This window comes from Podospora pseudopauciseta, chromosome 4, assembly GCF_035222475.1.
Source record: "Podospora pseudopauciseta strain CBS 411.78 chromosome 4, whole genome shotgun sequence".
NCBI lineage: Eukaryota > Fungi > Ascomycota > Sordariomycetes > Sordariales > Podosporaceae > Podospora > Podospora pseudopauciseta.
In genome coordinates, this window is record NC_085894.1 from 2,980,795 (window position 1) to 2,997,618 (window position 16,824).

Consider the following 16,824-nt stretch of genomic DNA (forward strand, 5'->3'; position numbering starts at 1 on the left):
TGAAGTTGACTTGGCCACTTACAAGATATCACCACTCAGCAACAAAACCCCATACACAACATCAGACGTCAAATCAAGCTATCATCTATCCATTGACCCCCAATGCAAACCTCCGACCTCAACCTCACCTCCTTCCCCATGCCCGCGACCACTCCCCGGCAGTAAAATCCTGCCATGACACACAATGACAATTCGGGAATGTCAAAGTTGACCTGACCACCCCCCAAAACCTGACCTCACCGGCCCCCTACTACCAACAGCCATCATGTAAGAGTCCGAGACCGGGAGGCGCAATACAATATCCGTGATAATCCTGTTGACCTTCTCAAATACTCTCCTGACCATGTTACTTACCAAATGGGAGCTTTGAGAGTCACCTGGTCGATCCCTTCCAACTGACCCGACCACTCCACTCAACATTACCTGACCACCCCCTGGCTGTTAACACAACCACAGTCATATGTCAACATGATCAGCAAAAGCTTCCATTTGTGATACTCCAAAATGGACATCAATGGTGGGAATGATCATAGTCAGGATCGAGTCTGTATGTGCACATGCAGAGTTGGGGGGAACATCTCGACATAAGTGTGTCAAGAGTTGACCCGACTACTTCAAGGAAGTTAAAGCTGAACTGAACATTCAGGCGTTTTGAAGCTGACCCGACCACTTTGATGACAGGAACTCACCCAAAATATTCTCACCCGGAAGGAGGCTGCACATAACCATTCCATATAACTCTGTATTAATGATCCATCTCCATTCATCATCATGATCGTCTTTCCTCATATCTACGTGAAAAGAAACGGACGTGTCCCATATCCCGGCTTATATCATCAAAGCCCCCAGTCATTGTGTCCCATATCCTCCTTCCTTCGTCAAAATCATCATCCCACTGCGCCAGCGATGAGACCCAAAAATAAAAATAGAGATCATGAAACGAATCATGTGCATCATGTACATTAGAGTGAGGATGCCTCCGTTGCTGTGTCCGTGAGGTTTGTCAAATCCGTGGAATCCGTGTTGTTGGCGTCGAACTTTGATGCCAACTCTGACGGCATGACATAATCCCCGAAGGCATCAACAGTGATAGAGAACTGCGTTGTCAAATCGCCATATGAGGACACCAAAAAGCCGATGGCCTCACCAAAAGCCAACAGCCCAAAGTTTCGGAGCATCGAAGGTGGCATTCCGTATGATCCCAGTACCAGCGAGGCCGAGGGACAGACAAGAAACGGCCACCAGCTTTTTGTCGTTGCGGTCTTGAACATTGATTCGTTAACGGTCAAGGCGGCAGCGGCGGTTTCTTCGAGGGCATCCAAGATTTCGTTCGTAATGTTTTTTGCTTGCTTGAGTATGGATGTATGGTCCTCAACCTCGTCGGACAGCTTCTCAGTGGTGGCAAGGATGCGATCAACTCCTTGTTCAAGGGCATCCTGACGCTGGGCCAATGCAGCGGCTTGTTGATTTTGGAATTGCTATTAAAGTTAGCGATCCAGTCAACGTAGCACGATGGGAGGTCCCTCACAATTTGCTGGCTCAGTGAGGCGGATGAGGCCATCGCAGTTGAGACGATGTCTATCAAGGCACCCATGCCGTCATTGACCCTTTTGGTCTGTTGGAGCGAGGTCTCATGAGCATGGGCCGCTCGGGAACTACCATCGAGAACATTTGCGAAGAGAAGACCCAGTAGCTTCTGAAGACCTTCCGCATTCTCGAGACTGTCCTGCATAGATTCGGTGGCCTTTCGCATCGCAAAGTCGAGATCACCCGAGAGGTAACTCTCAAGCCTCGACAGGCCTTCTCCTAACTCATCTACCTTGGGCACGAGTCGGTCAAGATTCTCCATAGATTGCCGGGCACGGTTATCGAGGTCGTCCATCCGTTTCTGCAGCTCGGCTTCGACGCCGTCGGTAAGTTTGGCAATGACCTGGGTAAGACGCTGGTACAGCAAGATGTTTTGGTCTGCCAGAGGTTAGCTGCCAAAACTCTCCAAACTTGCTCCATATCTTCTTACCCTTCTCATTATCCGCCCTTGCCGCCTCGCAGAACCTCAATGCTTTATGACGATAGCTCACCCACGTGCTCCAAGCTGCATCCGAAGCTGCCAGCGCCGACAAACACAGTCCAATCTCCGAAGGCGTGACATGAAGCTGAGGTTCGCTCCGCATCGCAATTTGGGTCAAGGATGGCTCACGAAACTTGGCGCATTCGTTTGGTATCTTGAAGCTGCCCCTCTCTAGATCGCAAATCGCCAAGCTAGCCGCGTAAGAATCGACGAAATCTCGCAGTTGCCGGCCACTGTCAGTCAGCATTGTAGCTTCATTCTTCCCATCCACCAATTCGCAGTTGTTGACGAGTAGGCGGGCTGCCACGCGATGGCATAGCGGTTCCGATTCCATCTCTTGGAGCTCGTTCAGCGCCCTCGTGTAAATGTCTGAGTGTCTCGAGTCTTGCTGCAAAAGCGCAGAGCGGCGTTCATTTGTATCAACTGCTGCTGTATCACTGTTGGCCCTCCGTATGGAGGCGAGTCTCCAAAAGTAAACTTACGAGCACTCGGCCTTCTCTCGGCCCTCCATCCAAATCCATCGACCCACGGTAAGAGCACCATAAGTATGACCAGACCGGTCTTCATTTTTAGCATGGTATCGAAAGCGTTGAGGGATGCGCGAAAGAATATCGGTTGTCAAATTGACGGAACGTGAGAAATGGCGCAGAGACTGTTACCTGCTGCGGGCTTGACGGGAGAAAGAAAAGAGGATGGTCATCAAGTGTTGGAGGTTATGGGTGAAATTCTGAATGTTAGGAGTGAAGAGTGGAAGGTGCGAGGGAGGCTGGAAATAATTTCAGACAACCTCCTTCCTGCTCCAGTGGCAATGATGTAATGATTGTAATTAAGTAATTATAGATAATTCAGATAAGCGGAAAGGTCCCGATTTTCCTGAGAGCAAGTAAAATTCCATTGTCTCGTGAGTCAAGAGCAGAGGCTGCTTGGATGGTCTGTCTATGGCAGTCTTACCAGCATTATCAGCAAGATTCTAGGGTATTCTCCAAATAATAGGGCCGTTTGCCTCACTGGTAGCCAGCTGGGTAAGAATATCAGATTGAAATCCTCTTTGTCCTCAAACCATGAAAATATATGCTCTTGTGGAAGGGCCCATGATGGGAAACATGCCTTGCGAACATGCTCCGTACTTTCTGGTCAACCCGCCTCCAGTATTATTCAAGATACCTAACATATATCATGTCAAATGATATTATGACGGGGCCACAGGCAGTGCTCTTGTTGTTTCTCCTGTATGCGGATGCCCATGGCGTTCCAGAGGGGGCTACATTCTCCAACATGCCATTATCTGATAGCAAGCGACTATCCCAGACATATCATTTTTCTTATCTCCCTTCAATTGAGAACATCCCCCAAAAGACCCGATAATTTCCCCGGTGCAGCATTTGTAAGGGTTGGAGTGCCAGCACGCGATGTGAGTCCTCATCCGAGACGGGGTGAAAAGAACGCCAAGTTGACACCAAAACAATGAAGTCAAGCCGGGTTTAAAGTAATCATGACCATATGACATTGGGAGAGTTCCAACGAGAAGAAACATCAACAATTTACTCGTTCTTCCATAAAAGGCTTACACTTTTGATGCCCCTGAGGTTGACCTGTCGTTGGCTTGCTGACTCATCAACCGTACCTGCCAGCCGCCCCACCACACCTGTCCAAAGCTCCCGCGGTCCGTGCTCCAATCTTTTTATCAAAAGCGATTTCCACCTCCCAGCGCCGGCAGCCAGCCCACTCCCCGACGCCGCCCCCAGCTTCCGAGCTCCGCGACACTTTGCGCGCGCATTCACTCCTTCCATCCCTCCTCCCCCTGAACCCCCACGGCGAGGTCTCCCAATCGCCCAAGATGCTCGCCTCCAACACCACCAGACGAGCACTCGCCTCGTGCTCCTCCTCCTCGACAGCCACCGCAGTCCTCCCCAGCTTCCTCGTACCAGCCCTCCAGACCAGTGCGCCCCGACGAACATTCTCGGCCACAGCGAACCGGCCGTCAAAGTTGGGGAGGAATCCAATCTCTATCCCTCCCGGAGTAGAGCTTCAAGTGGGGGATCTGTTCGTCAAGAAGGATGTGACCACCTACCTGCAAACCAAGAAGAGGAAGGTGGTCGTGAAGGGGCCATTGGGTGAGATTTACCTGGAAAAAGAATGATTGAGAGAAATTGGGATTTGCAAAGTGGGAGGAGAGGGGCTGACATGTCAATCTGTGGGGGAATCAACAGGCCAACTGGAGCTCGACATCCCCTCCTTCGTCAAACTCGACCACGACGCCGAGGGCAGGAAAGCAGTCTTGACCGTGGAAGACAAGGAGCAAAAGAAGCAAATGGAGATGTGGGGTATGCTTTCCCCCCATTACCCATTCAAAAGGGAAAAGAAACGCTGACTTGGGACGAAAAATCCACAGGTACTACCTGGTCCTACCTCAACAACTACATCATGGGCGTATCAGAAGGCCACACTGCTGTCCTCCGCCTCGTCGGTATCGGTTACAGAGCCACAGTCGAGCCCCGCCCCGCCCTCGAAGAGTACCCCGGCCAGCAGTTCGTCTGCCTCAAGCTCGGTTTCTCCCACCCCGTCGAGATGGGCCTCCCCCTCGGCATGAAGGCCAGTGCGCCCCAACCAACCCGCGTCCTCCTCGAGGGTATCGACAAGGAGCAAATCATGTCCTTTGCCGCCAAAATCAGGAGGTGGAGAGTGCCGGAGCCGTACAAGGGGAAGGGCATTTTCATTAATGATGAAACGATCAAGCTCAAGGCAAAGAAGATCAAATAAATGATGCGCCATCAGGAGAAGAAAAGGGGCATCTGTGTACATCTAGCAGTAGTATTCACCATTGGATTCTTGGTGAGTTGTATGACCGTGTGGCCTGTATCTGTGCCATAAGAACTTGTACATTTACTTCAGACGTTTTTTTCTGCTTTTTCCCTTGCCATGCTTTATTTTACACCCAGGACCTCCTGAACGACGCTCAGGACTTGGCTGTGAACCGCCTTTGGCGCAGCAATGACACCGCTGTTGGTGGCCAACGTCCTCCCCACGCCAAAATTCAGACGGTTACCCTTGATATCGGTTACCTGGCCGCCAGCTTCCCTCACAATCAAATCACCAGCAGCGTGATCCCAGATCTTCTCCTGGTATGTCTTAGAAGTCGGCAAACGCAGGTAGATATCTCCCGCGCCTCTGGCAATAGACCCGTACTTGGCCTGCGAGTCCATTCTCACACTCTGCTTGGTAATCCCCAGCTTCTGCGCAATCTGCGCCGACTCGCTCTGATTCGAGTGCCCCGCCTCGACGCTCTCGCAAAAGCTTGCGTTGGACATGTCGGTAAGAGGCTTCATAGAGATGCTCCTCCCCTCAGCCAGGGCACCGGCCTTGAGAGGTCTGCTCGTTGCGCCCTGTCCAATAACCGCAGAAAAAAGCACACCCCTCCCTTCGTCGTCGGTAGCATTAGCCCCGATATCGGCCGTCAAAGGTGCCGCATCGTCAACCGGCAAGTTAGGACACCCAATCGCTCCCACTTTGACATCCCCGTCCTCTAGCAGGGCAAGGCAAACGGCGTATTGCCCCCCTCTCAAAAAACCCTTGGTGCCATCAATTGGATCAATAGTCCAGACCCTCCCGACTTTTCCACCTTTGCTGTTTCCTTGGTCGATGATATCAAGCATTGCATCCGCATCCTTGATCCCGCCTCCCAAAAGCCCCTCAGCAGCGACGTCATCCAAGCTGGTAGTGCGGACAAGCTCCCAGATTTGATCGCGGAGGGGAGGGTTGGCGCGGAGCTCGGTGGCCTCTTCCTCGGCGACGATTTCGTCGTGGGGGAAGTTGTGCTTGAGGGCGGAGATGATCAGGGCTTGGGCGCCGAAGTCGCCGATGGTGACGGGGGAGGCGTCGTCTTTGGAGACGGTTCCTTTGGAGGTCTCGTGGAAGACGCGTTTGGTGAGGATGGAGGCGCGTTGGACGGCTAGCTGGGCGATTTCGAGCTCGCGGGAGTAGAGGGACGTCATTTTGGCGAGGTTTGGGGTGGTGGATTGGGAGCGGAGGTGGGAGAGGATGAGGGTGAGGCGGGGGGTTATGGAGGGGATGAAGGCCGCCAGGATGAGGATTAGGAGAGAGGTGAGTAACAAGGGAGGAAGACGGAATTTATGAGAGGGATCACGAGGCATTAAACAGAGTGAAGGCTCAGAGAAGTTTGCCCACGCTCTTGGTGATCGCGTTAGGTAAGATGGGTGGGTGGTGGGAGCTTGGAGGTGAGCACGCTTTCAGTGGGTAGGTTGCCCCGCATTATGTTGATATTGACGTCGTTCCTGAGCTGCTACCCCACACTTTGGCTGCAAAGTTGGGATCTAAACATATGAGAGAGCCTGAAATAAGTGAAGCTAATGAGTTTCAAGGGGATTGGGATTTTGGACCCCTTTCTTATCCTGAAATTTTCGACCGCAGACATCCCAGTGTCTTTTGGCAGGAGCTCCCCGATGACGGAAGACCCTTGACCCACTCAACTTCCGAGGGCCCAAGCTCCTCAGCCAGCTCTCTTTCAACCTCATCGCATGACCGGAAGGAGAAGGAGGTTACATTCTGACGCTCTTTTGGGCGCCTATATCGACTCAATCACTTTGGAAAATGTATGTATCAGCTTCAAGGGCAGGCATGTGTCTTTCTGAGGTTTCTCATGTGCTAGGCCAGTGTCATCTAAACCCTGACCCTGATTTCTACTCACCCCCTTTTTACCCCTATTTCGCCCCCGTTGTTTTCCTTTTATCTTTAAAAATCATCTCCCTATTTCCCACCATCGCTACTCCCAATCCTCGAGATTGCTTCTGGTACCTCCATCTCACAACACCCCAAATCCACATCTATCTCGACATACCCTCCATCAAATCCATCTCAACCCTCGGGGCAGACCGTCCATCGATTTCCTGCGGTGGCAGACTTATTGACCTGCTGCCCATCTCTGTTGTGTCATCATGCTGTATCTCTATCTTTTCAATCCTTTTGTGTTACTGGGAGTTCCTCTGAGACTTTCTATGCGGACGATGCCGCCGTCGGTAGAAATAGATAGCCAGAGCGATAAGAACAAGAAGAGCGAAAAGAGGATTCCGCCTACTACCAGTGTTGGGCTTGGAGGAGGTGAAGTTGGAGGAGGGTCGTTGCTGGGCGAGGGAGGTTGAGTGGACGTCGTTATCTCAGTGCTGGTGAGCGAGGCAGATGGAGCGTTGCTGGCTCCCGGTAATGTGGGACTGGAGGTTTTTGAAGGCGTTTGGGAGTCAACATTTGTTGTCGATTGTGTGGTGGACTTTGTTTCGGTCTCTGGCAGTGACAATCATGACTACGCTATAGACGTTTGGGTTTTATTTGGAGAAGGAGAAGCTCTATCTGTGGACGAAGACGTTCGCGTTGGCCGAGGAATGAAAGTGATTGTGCCAGCCTTCGACTCTGTAGTAGCTGCGAGGTTTTCTTTCCGTGTAGATGTATTAGGCGCTAGAGGAGAGTTGGATGCCGGTGGGGTTCCGTTGCAGTAGGCCAGGTACCTCCCGAACACCGCGTCCAGCTGTTCATTGGCTCTCTGGTTGTCGTCGGGACACATTCTTTACAGTCGGAATATGTGGTTCGGAATGCTGACCCAGTCTCACAGAGTTCTGGGGACTCGGCCACCCTCAGTGTTTCGATGCGGGCGTTTTCTGCTTTCCTGTCAGCACACTGGAAGCGAATCAAGATGGAATTACCATACCACAGCCTGGGTAGCATATATCTGGGACACTGGCTAGATTTTGCCTCTTTATGTTTGATAGAACCATTTTGACGTGCAGCTCTCTACAGACATGAGAGGAAAAAGGAGACCTTATCTTAACGTATTCAGAGGCTGAACAGCGGTCATAATTGCTGAGATCAAGGTTTAGGTAGCCCTATGATCCGAAAGAGGTGCCTGAGCCGAAATATGCGTAGATATCGTGGGCTGACTGCTGTGGGTGGGGAGGTCGGCGCAAACCTGGCCCGTTGACCAAGCGATGGGGGCCATACTGACAAAAGCAATTCTGCCCCTGAAACCTCGCAAGTGATCTTAATATTTGCTGTAGACTAATTTCAGAATTTTCGAAGGCTTCCATTTATGTTTGCATACTCGCACTGACCCAAATGAAGTGCTTGGATTACAGATATGTTTCTGTCCTACTGGTCGAACGTAATGTACGCAGATCTTTGTCAGATTGTAATCAGAAGCCGGAACACAGAAAGGAAGAAGTCAGTCAAAAAAATACGCTAGTTAGTTCAGTGTGTGGTATTTAAAATTCAAGTTGTATACCTAAGATAGGGGATTTGTTTTGATAGGTTTGGAGCCGCACCTAGATAAGTAGGTAGTAAACAAAGCGCCAGTACAAACCCTGCTATATGACCTGAAAACATGGATGTTGGTAAACTTACGAGTCAGGAACATCTATCTGTGCAGTGAAGACACTACCTTATAAAGTACCGTATAATCTTGCTGTATACAGCTAATTATTGAAGTATCTAGTGCTCCAAAGGAGCAGTGAAAAAACAAACTCATGATATCTCCATTTACAACAGCCACTGACACATAGCCAGCTATAAATAACTATACAACTAACGTATCCCGCCTCCTTGCTCCTAATCATCTAACTTGTAGAAGCAATGCTGAAGGCTGCCATAAAACTCAGATATGAACTTGCAGAGTAAAAGCGTACCTTAGTCGAACCATTGCGGACACACTATTGCTTTCCCTGTTGCTTCGTCAAAGTGAACAAAGCGCTCCCTTTCGAGATCCCATGTCCAGAAAACATCTTCTAACTGATCTTCCTGTGAGATAAGGTTCTCCGTGGTTGAAATTTCAACCTCTGGTTGCATAGACTCTCGTGTATCTTGGCTGCTGCTGAGTTGCAGGACCGTGACTGATTTCTCCTTCATGGTTTCACCGGGAATTGTTGACTTCTCAGTGTTCTGAAGAAACAAGGTGACAATGTCCTGGATCTTTGGAACCGTGCTTGAGGAGAGGTCTGTGACCAGAGACATGGAGCCATCGAGTTGTTTGCCGGTGACGAAAAAGCGACTGGCTGGAATTAAAGACCAGAAGTCTTTAGATAGTCTAAAGATAAAGTTCATCCGCTCGACAAACCCAGAGGTGAGGTCAATGCAGAGAGTGGTAAAAGGAGAATAAGTGTGACAAGGGCTGCAATATCAGGGCTTGGAACTCATGGTTCAATTCAGGCTAATAATCTTTAATGGCCTCGAAGAGCGTGATACTGAAAAGATAAAGAAGCAATACAGTCTTAGTGATCCTGAACGCGTATTTTATCCTCCCTTGCCTGGCCCGTGCCCTTGTTGGCCTCAGGCCGCTGCCAAGTCCTTCAATATTATACAGGGCCAGTGGGCTTCCTTTGATAACCGCCATGACTTCTGATTGTCTGCCTCACTTTGACGACTGGCTCACAACGTGCAGTTACCCCTCCTTGCGGTGGTATCGACAGTGTTGTTGGTGGTGGTTGTGGGTGGTTGACTTTTGCCGTGTGACAATAAGCCTCTCTATGATCCAAGATCTTGGAATCTTTCATGATGCTATAGTGCTCCTGCTCGGGTGACTGCGCTAGTAGAAATATTAGGAAAACCACTGATTGACAGCATAGGTTATAGTTTGTGGTGTGAGAGCTGGTAAATATGGTGACAGAAAGTAGGGGTATTCGAGGGATCAGGTGTTCGGAAAATAGGTCGTTTAGAAAACAAGTCTTTTAGAGCCCGAAAATGGAGCTTTCGTGTTGACAGCAGAGAAGGTAGTGTCTGGGTGCTGTTTGGGGTTGATGCCGTGTGAGGACAATTCGTGCTTGCAGAGTGGGGGATTGGTGACCGATAGGTACCTATTTTATAGTGAATTACCAGCCAGACTGTTGCTACTGTTATGAGAAAGAGTAGCCTTGATTGAGGTAAGCCCACCTCACCACGTCGATAAGATTGAGAGCCTGCCGTCGACATAGCTAAGGGCGACAGGAATCTAAGGCAAGACAAGGCACCCGACACCTCTGCGATTGACCGCGCCCCACGATCCAACACACAGATATCGAATATCTATTATAGGAAGCACAGTTTGGCTAGGAGAGAACATAAGAAAACTACAAGATGCGATCAGGCTCGTCAGAACAAATCACATTAGTCAGTGAGACCCGTGGAGGTTGTTGAAAGAAAGAAATTTGGAGCCTCTTGGAGCAGGCGGATGACAGGTGGGCTTGTAACCCCCCTGTAAATGGCATTTCGGTGTGCTCCACGGCAAAGCCACTGGCAGCGGCACTGACGAAACACATACATTTACACCACCTTGGTCCCATGTTGGAATTGTAAATCAAGGCACCTACTTACCTTATGTATTAAACGACATTTCTTTTGCAACTACCTATGGTAATGTAAGGCTTTCTTCATGTTTATGTTAGTTCGGTAAGGCAGTATTGCAGAGAGTGCTAAAAGGCCGCCTGGAAACTAACTTTCTGGCTTTGGAAAATCCGTACCACAAGCTGGTCATACATTGAAGTATTCAGGACACAAGTTATAAAGTATACATGACTACGGATCCCTAATTTAAAGGATTTACCACTGCCCCTTTCTCAAGAGATTCCTTTTGCACTGCTTATCCCAATTTGATTATCTCAAATTAAGCCTAACATAAATTTCGCATACCTTACATCATCATGTCTTCAATGGTTGCCACAAAACTTTAAGTTAAAATCGTCTCCAACCTTGGCTCAGAGCACGTCGACGCTTACATCGACAGCAAAACTGAAGTATCCTTTCTTAGAGCCAGCATCGCAGGCCAGTTGAGCACGCTCATCTGGCCCATCCCGCAGGCGCGACAACGCAGTGTCATGTTGTCAGGGGTCGGCTTGATCGAGCCGAAGAAATGGGTTGAGATTACTATCGACATACCGGAGCTTGGTGTATTTGGAGAAGTCGTGAATGTCCAGCTAGCGGAGTGGGACACCTCTTTGCCAATTATGTTCCTTGGTCAACGCCTTATGGGCAAACTTACCGCTCAAACTTGGCCTGTCATGGCCAAAGCCAATGACAGCAGTGTTCCTACGGCGCCCGGAATTGGCATTACCAGTCAAGTTATTCAGTCGCATCATCTACCATCGCACATTCTCGTTGGTAAGATCACCACAATATCGCCGCCCGAACAAAGTTGCTCCTCTGAGGCTGGTACCAATGCATCTGTCAAAGGCTACCCAACTCTGAAAACCCCAGCAAAAGCTACATAAAACACAACAAAAGAAAAAAGAAAGAAAAAGACTTACATTTCTACGACATTCTGGCTTGCTAATAGGCGTTCTTCTTTTGTGTTTTTATTTATATGTCTCTCAGATTATAGGCCTTTTTTCGACATTGGCAGAGTTGGGATCTTGGAAGAGAATGGACGGAAAAAGAGGCACAGAGGGACAAATTCTAACATTCCACATTGAATAGGTGGATAGCTTGGGAAGCTGATGCAGGGGACTTCCATCACTGTTTTGATGTTTATATGTGTACCTTAAATATGCCGATACCAACACACATGGTTTGTAATCCAGGGTACCTAGTTACTTTGATCCCATCCCTTGCTTTAGCATTGGATGCCTAAGCAAGAAGGTGACTAAGTAACATCTGGATAATGTGGGAATAATACCCCAAGAAGTTTAGAATAGTATATGGCTGTTTCACACTGAAGCCAACACATTTATTCGCGCGGTCTAGAGCTAGGTACCTTATCTAGGTACTTGCCATGTGAGTCCCTCCTTTAAGAGGTCTGTGCGAATGATGTGACACAATGTGTGAATATTGTGTCACTTAGGATAACCTACAGATACCATACATCTTGGTTGGTGCAGAATGGCAGCATGCTGTCATGGGGCTGTGTCACCGTTGCCTAGTCAACGGGTTGGAGCATAGCCCTTTTCTCAACCCCTGAATCCGTTGAAGGCGACAACATTGCCAAACTTACAAAGCTCTTCACTTCTAGTTACCATCGGCGAGAATACAGCGGCAGGTTATAATTACTGTCGTTGATGTTGATAGAAATGCGACCGTATCATTCTGAGACTGAAGGAAGTTTGTGTAGTGTATCTATACTAGGTATTAAGGCGAGGCGTAATCATGTATCTGAAGCCAACCCATCTCCGAGCTCACCGTAACCCCTAATCGAACCACTGGGGGCAAACAATCTCTCGACCAGTGCTTTCATCAGTGTGAATAAAACGCTCCCGAGACTCGTTCCATTTCCAGAAGCCGTCATCTGTCTCGGAGCAATCGCAGTCTGAGGAATTCCCCGAGTTCAAGGTCGAGGTGTCATATGTGCCTCTGTATTCCATGTCGCAGCCTTCAAGCCTAGGCTCATCAACAACAGAGGTCTCCGAGAGCTTCTGAGGTAATCGATCGTGATTACTGGTGTCTTCTCCTCGGACCCTGGAATCTTCACAAGCGGCTGAGAGCCTGGACGGAAGATTAACTTCGACAGGGCCAAGTTCCGAAAGGAATTGTTTCTCGTCAGGCTTGACCATATCAGAGGTCCAAACACAAGAACCTCTTCCAAAAGCTGCTACCTTACGGGTGGTCGGCATTGAGTCGGTGCAGTGTTGAGCGAAGGGAGTCTTGTTCCTCAAAATATCAATAGGCTGAACTCTGGGACTGAAAAGAAACTCTGGACTGGAGGCCCGAGATGAGTTTGTGTCGTCACCACGATTGGACCAAAAAGACTCGGTGGCAATTGTAGAAGAACTGCTGCAGGGGGGTATCGGGAAACTGCGTAGCAGTCGGGGCCATGATCTCTTTGGGTCTGAGCTAGACTTGACAATATCATCTGAAGGCGGCGTACCCTGCGACTGATGGCTATGTAGTGCCTTCACTTCGTGTTGGGACATTGCAGTTCCTGACAGCCTAGGTGCAGTAACTGTTAGTCTCAGTACCAACACATATGAGGATTACTGTCCAGAGGTAGAATAGGAGTGTTGGTGAGGTAGCAACTTGAAAAAGGTGGGAATGGATAAGAGGTGCTGTTCTCGGAAGAAATAGTCCTGGGACCTGCAAAAGAGAACTGGTAGCTTACCTGAACTGTGAAACGTAGGTATGTGTTCGATACTCTAGAAGGTTTGAGATGGATGAGGTTCTGCCGAGCTGTTCCCCTAGGTATTCTCAGGGCAAGCATTAGTTTAAATAGCTAGGTAAAGTATAGATTGGAGAAAAGCACTTTTTCCAACACTGACCACGCAACTGGAAGCATCATTGATGAATAAGGAAAACTGTCACATCGGTTCGGTGAGAAAAAAACTCGAGACGAGAACGACTGTCAGGTATGCTTGAGCTCGGGAAAAGCTACGTCGCCCAATCGCACGACCAGGTCCCCCTCCTTCAGGACATCGTGATTTTGCCAATCTCATAAGTCCCCAAACAATTTTGTTCCAAAAGATTATCCATGATCTCTTCGAGTTAGCTCGCAGCAAGGCTTTCTCTTCTTTCGGCGTACTGATCAAGACGTAATGGGTGCCAATGGCTGGGTGGGGCTAAGTATGCCTGTTCTGAGCTCCTCCACTTGCCATCTCCATCTACCAAGGGTGGCAATTGTAAAACTGCAAAATGTTGGCAGGATGATCAGGTTCTCCAACTCCCAATATTCGCACTTAACTTAAATGTATTCGGTGCGGTTTTCCGGTGAAAGATTGAGCTTTGATAGGTGCTCCTCGAGTTGTATATGTCGGGTTTCGTGTGGTGAAATGGCCTCTTTTCCTAGGCAAATGACAATGCTCGTGACTTGGAAAGACAGGTACTTGGTTACCTACCTAAACCATAGGAGTTAGGGGAATAACCGAACATCCATGCTGATATAGACCAATATCATTAGTGTCGATGTTGAACACAACCATCTCCTACACTCTAGTGATGATGATGCCCAATGTCCCCAGTTAACTGCAAAAATAAAACTAAAGAAAGACTTCTACGGACCTTAACCATTATTGCTCTAGATACCCCATCAAGATCAAACCAGAAAGGTAGAGAATGACGAGGGAGCTATCTGGGTACATTGAGGTTTGGAAAGTTAATGTCAATTCGGCCCCTGTCCTGGAAATCCTGTGATTACACCATGAAGCATGAGACGGACAATAACAGGTGGGCTCAGCCCATCCGATGTACGGAATCCGTATGCATTAGCACCCACCAGCCGGTTCTTTTCCATTTAAACTCCTGTCGCCATGTAGGCAGTCGCCAGACTATGCCTCAGTACTTATGAGGCCTCTTTCCATTATCTATCGGTTCTCTCATGCTAACCGTCGAGATATTCCTGGCTGTCAAGCCGAGTCTTAATTGATCGGCTGTTCATATAAGCTCAGTTTCCCCCGAGTTTGCAACCTTCTATTCAACCACCCCCAACCCACTCGCATCACCCACCATCCCGTTACCCCACGGCACCTCCTCGGGTAGCAACGCCTCTCTGCACTTGGTGCCCAAGCCAGGCCGTTTCAATTGCCCAGCATACGCCACAAACTCAACGCTGACATGACACTATCCCACCAGCTAGGCTGTTGGCAAGCTGAACCTGACGGAGAGGAAGAGAGGGATGATGTTCAAATGGTCGATGGGAACAACCTTGGCTCGAATTATGGGGCGCACTCAACTATAAAGGGGGTCTCTACAGTGGGTTTCCAGCTGCTCCGAACAGCCAAGGGAATCAGGGGAACACCGGCTATGGCGGACAGCAGCAATTCGACACCTTCATCACGACACCTGCTGCACCAGGCCTTTCACACCCATCGCCAATGGTCCTTGGCGGTCGCTGTCCCGTCTACCCAGATCTCCATGTCAGTGGTATCACACTTGCCCTCCGCGACCACAGCCACAGCCACCCTCATGGTAGTCAGCGGATCCTGCAGTCTCAATTCAGCGCTGAGATTCCATCCCCATTCGAGACAAACCAGCACAGTGGCCAGCCTATCTCACACCAGCCACATGAGTTCCATGCCGCCACCATCATCAGCGGTGACAAGAGACACCACATCACAGCATGTGCAAGCCGTCCGGGTCTCTGCTACATGAGCGCCGCTATGGCTCGATCCCTTCAACTTGGATTTTTTCCAATTCCATCAAAGATGCAAAAGCCAATGTTCACTCTGATTGGACTCGTGACGCCGACTCATTATTGTTCTTTCCGTTGCGATATCGAGGGTTTGCGTGTCGAGGGCCGGGAATTGCATGTGTCGCTCGTCGAATCAGATGATCCCAAACTCTTCGCATACCTGCATCTCAGCGCAAAGTTTCTCGACAGTCTGCGCGTGCAGTCGCCCTGCGAACCAGGCCGATTGCATGCGGTTCATCACTATCACAGGCGCCGTCGAAGCGAGTTAGCCGCCTCTCCCAGCTATGCAGGTTTCCCGGCTGGTGTCCCCCGCCCCATGGTATTCCAGGCCGCAGCACCACAAGCGCAAGCAACTGTCGACCTGAGGAACATGCATTTGCCTGTTCCCAACTTTCCGCTCGGAGGGGGTTCGTTAGGCTTCGCCGGCACCCCTACCACAGTCAGCTCTGGCGTGTTCTCGACAAACATCGCCGGTCCAACTCCTGGTACCAGCTTTGGTGCGTCGGATCTATTTGACCTTGAAGGGACTTCTTCCGCTTCGGTCGACGCTCACTATGAGCGCTCTTCTGGTATCTCGTGCTGTGATGAGGAAGCAAACATGTAAGTTGTGGGACAGGGTGGATGGGCAAGAAGGGGCGCGTTACTTGGGATTTCTTTTGATGAGATGACTGTAATGAAATTTCATGAAATTTTCTTGTGTTATTCAAGCACCCAGATTGTTACCATGCCCCTCACGTTTCCGCAGACAAGGCCACAAAGAACGGTTGAACCTGCGTTTGAGCCATAGTTTTGCTGTCACTTTTCCGATACGTTCTCCGAGCGGAGGTCGATAAGATAGAACTTAGCTAGGTATTTTAGTTTTGTAAATGTGACTTCTCTTGTTTTCCACCGTTCTACCACGCATCTTGTGCCTCCAAACTTGACAACCTCGGAACCCCACCAACCGAGAATCAGCGAACGTATGGGTGAGAACTGCTGCCCAAAGTTGTAAGGTGCCACTAACATTGCTGTTGGCGTACCCATCTCAAGGGGTCCATGAGGGAGGGGGGGGCGCGGGGGCAAAGCAGCGCCCTCCAACGCCTGGCCAAGGGCGCCACAGGGTAACGAGCAACTCGAACGTCATCTACGCGCCTAGCGGACTGTTCCTCTTTGGCGGGGTGCTTCTTGCTTCAACGTTAGCCATCACCATCTCACAAGAATTGCCAAGCCAGCATCATTTGCGGCAGTTATCACCAGCGGGTGGGTATCTATATCGAAGGGCTGCCACGGGACGTTCCTTCTCTGCCTCTGGATCGCCCATGGTAGGCAGACGAAACTCGAGAGACTGAGTTTAGACGACGGGAATCCACAAAGTCAGATTAACTCTGCACCACCCTTCGGCATTGGGTCGGGTGCTTATGACGTCTGTCTCACAACAGCAAGCGCCTTCCCGGCCGAGGTCAGCTCCCGAGCTAAGGTAGGTAGCTCGAAAAAAAATGGAGAGATGCCACTTGACCTAGGTCCAACTGTGGCAGTGGCAGTCGGATGGGTTGATGCGGTGTTGTGGAGAGCCAACTTCCTTGCCGTCCGCAGCTGTGACAGTGCCCGGCCGAGCCTTCCCTCATTTGACCTGCCACCATCCCCGTTCTCGCACCTCTCCACACTCCCGTCACTCTGCGCTTCAACCCTTCCTTTG

The 16,824-nt window shown here is 49.8% G+C and overlaps 7 protein-coding genes across 7 annotated transcripts; 4 read left to right on the top strand and 3 right to left on the bottom strand.

The window, feature by feature from the left end:
* Positions 1–703: 703 nt before the first annotated feature.
* QC763_407140 (uncharacterized protein) lies at positions 704–2,795 on the bottom strand. The gene is made up of 4 exons (XM_062912350.1): positions 2,551–2,795; positions 2,018–2,497; positions 1,529–1,965; positions 704–1,478 (listed from the first exon to the last, which is right to left on the bottom strand). Exons 1-4 carry the CDS (start codon positions 2,642–2,644, stop codon positions 963–965), a joined length of 1,527 nt encoding a protein of 508 aa, XP_062766030.1. The 5' UTR covers positions 2,645–2,795; the 3' UTR covers positions 704–962.
* A 976-nt stretch (positions 2,796–3,771) lies between these two features.
* Positions 3,772–6,297, top strand: MRPL6 (54S ribosomal protein L6 mitochondrial). Its single transcript, XM_062912349.1, has 3 exons — positions 3,772–4,182; positions 4,279–4,392; positions 4,461–6,297. The coding sequence occupies exons 1-3, from the start codon at positions 3,906–3,908 to the stop codon at positions 4,826–4,828; spliced, it is 759 nt and encodes a 252-aa protein (XP_062766031.1). The 5' UTR covers positions 3,772–3,905; the 3' UTR covers positions 4,829–6,297.
* On the bottom strand, positions 4,993–6,219 carry MET22 (3'(2'),5'-bisphosphate nucleotidase; the record flags this gene model as incomplete). Its single annotated transcript, XM_062912348.1, has 1 exon — positions 4,993–6,219. One exon carries the CDS (start codon positions 6,217–6,219, stop codon positions 4,993–4,995), a length of 1,227 nt encoding a protein of 408 aa, XP_062766032.1.
* Positions 6,298–6,407: 110 nt separating the features above from the next.
* Positions 6,408–6,635, top strand: QC763_407110 (uncharacterized protein; the record flags this gene model as incomplete). Its single annotated transcript, XM_062912347.1, has 1 exon — positions 6,408–6,635. The coding sequence occupies one exon, from the start codon at positions 6,408–6,410 to the stop codon at positions 6,633–6,635; it is 228 nt and encodes a 75-aa protein (XP_062766033.1).
* A 4,279-nt stretch (positions 6,636–10,914) lies between these two features.
* QC763_0069000 (uncharacterized protein) lies at positions 10,915–11,307 on the top strand (the record flags this gene model as incomplete). Its single annotated transcript, XM_062905951.1, has 1 exon — positions 10,915–11,307. One exon carries the CDS (start codon positions 10,915–10,917, stop codon positions 11,305–11,307), a length of 393 nt encoding a protein of 130 aa, XP_062766034.1.
* Positions 11,308–12,066: 759 nt separating this feature from the next.
* Positions 12,067–13,301, bottom strand: QC763_0069010 (uncharacterized protein; the record flags this gene model as incomplete). Its single annotated transcript, XM_062905952.1, has 2 exons — positions 12,067–12,958; positions 13,285–13,301. The coding sequence occupies 2 exons, from the start codon at positions 13,299–13,301 to the stop codon at positions 12,220–12,222; spliced, it is 756 nt and encodes a 251-aa protein (XP_062766035.1). The 3' UTR covers positions 12,067–12,219.
* Positions 13,302–14,832: 1,531 nt separating this feature from the next.
* Positions 14,833–15,753, top strand: QC763_0069020 (uncharacterized protein; the record flags this gene model as incomplete). The annotated part of the gene is made up of 1 exon (XM_062905953.1): positions 14,833–15,753. The coding sequence occupies one exon, from the start codon at positions 14,833–14,835 to the stop codon at positions 15,751–15,753; it is 921 nt and encodes a 306-aa protein (XP_062766036.1).
* Between the last annotated feature and the right edge of the window lie 1,071 nt (positions 15,754–16,824).

Coding starts and splice junctions, on each gene's coding strand:
- QC763_407140 (XM_062912350.1), bottom strand. CDS start 2,644: ATGCTAAAAATGAAGACCGGTCTGGTCATACTTATGGTGCTCTTACCG. Junction 1,966..2,017: donor AAGGGCGGATAATGAGAAGG/GTAAGAAGATAT, acceptor AACCTCTGGCAG/ACCAAAACATCTTGCTGTAC. Junction 1,479..1,528: donor CCTCACTGAGCCAGCAAATT/GTGAGGGACCTC, acceptor TAACTTTAATAG/CAATTCCAAAATCAACAAGC.
- MRPL6 (XM_062912349.1), top strand. CDS start 3,906: ATGCTCGCCTCCAACACCACCAGACGAGCACTCGCCTCGTGCTCCTCC. Junction 4,183..4,278: donor GGTCGTGAAGGGGCCATTGG/GTGAGATTTACC, acceptor GGGAATCAACAG/GCCAACTGGAGCTCGACATC. Junction 4,393..4,460: donor GAAGCAAATGGAGATGTGGG/GTATGCTTTCCC, acceptor AAAAATCCACAG/GTACTACCTGGTCCTACCTC.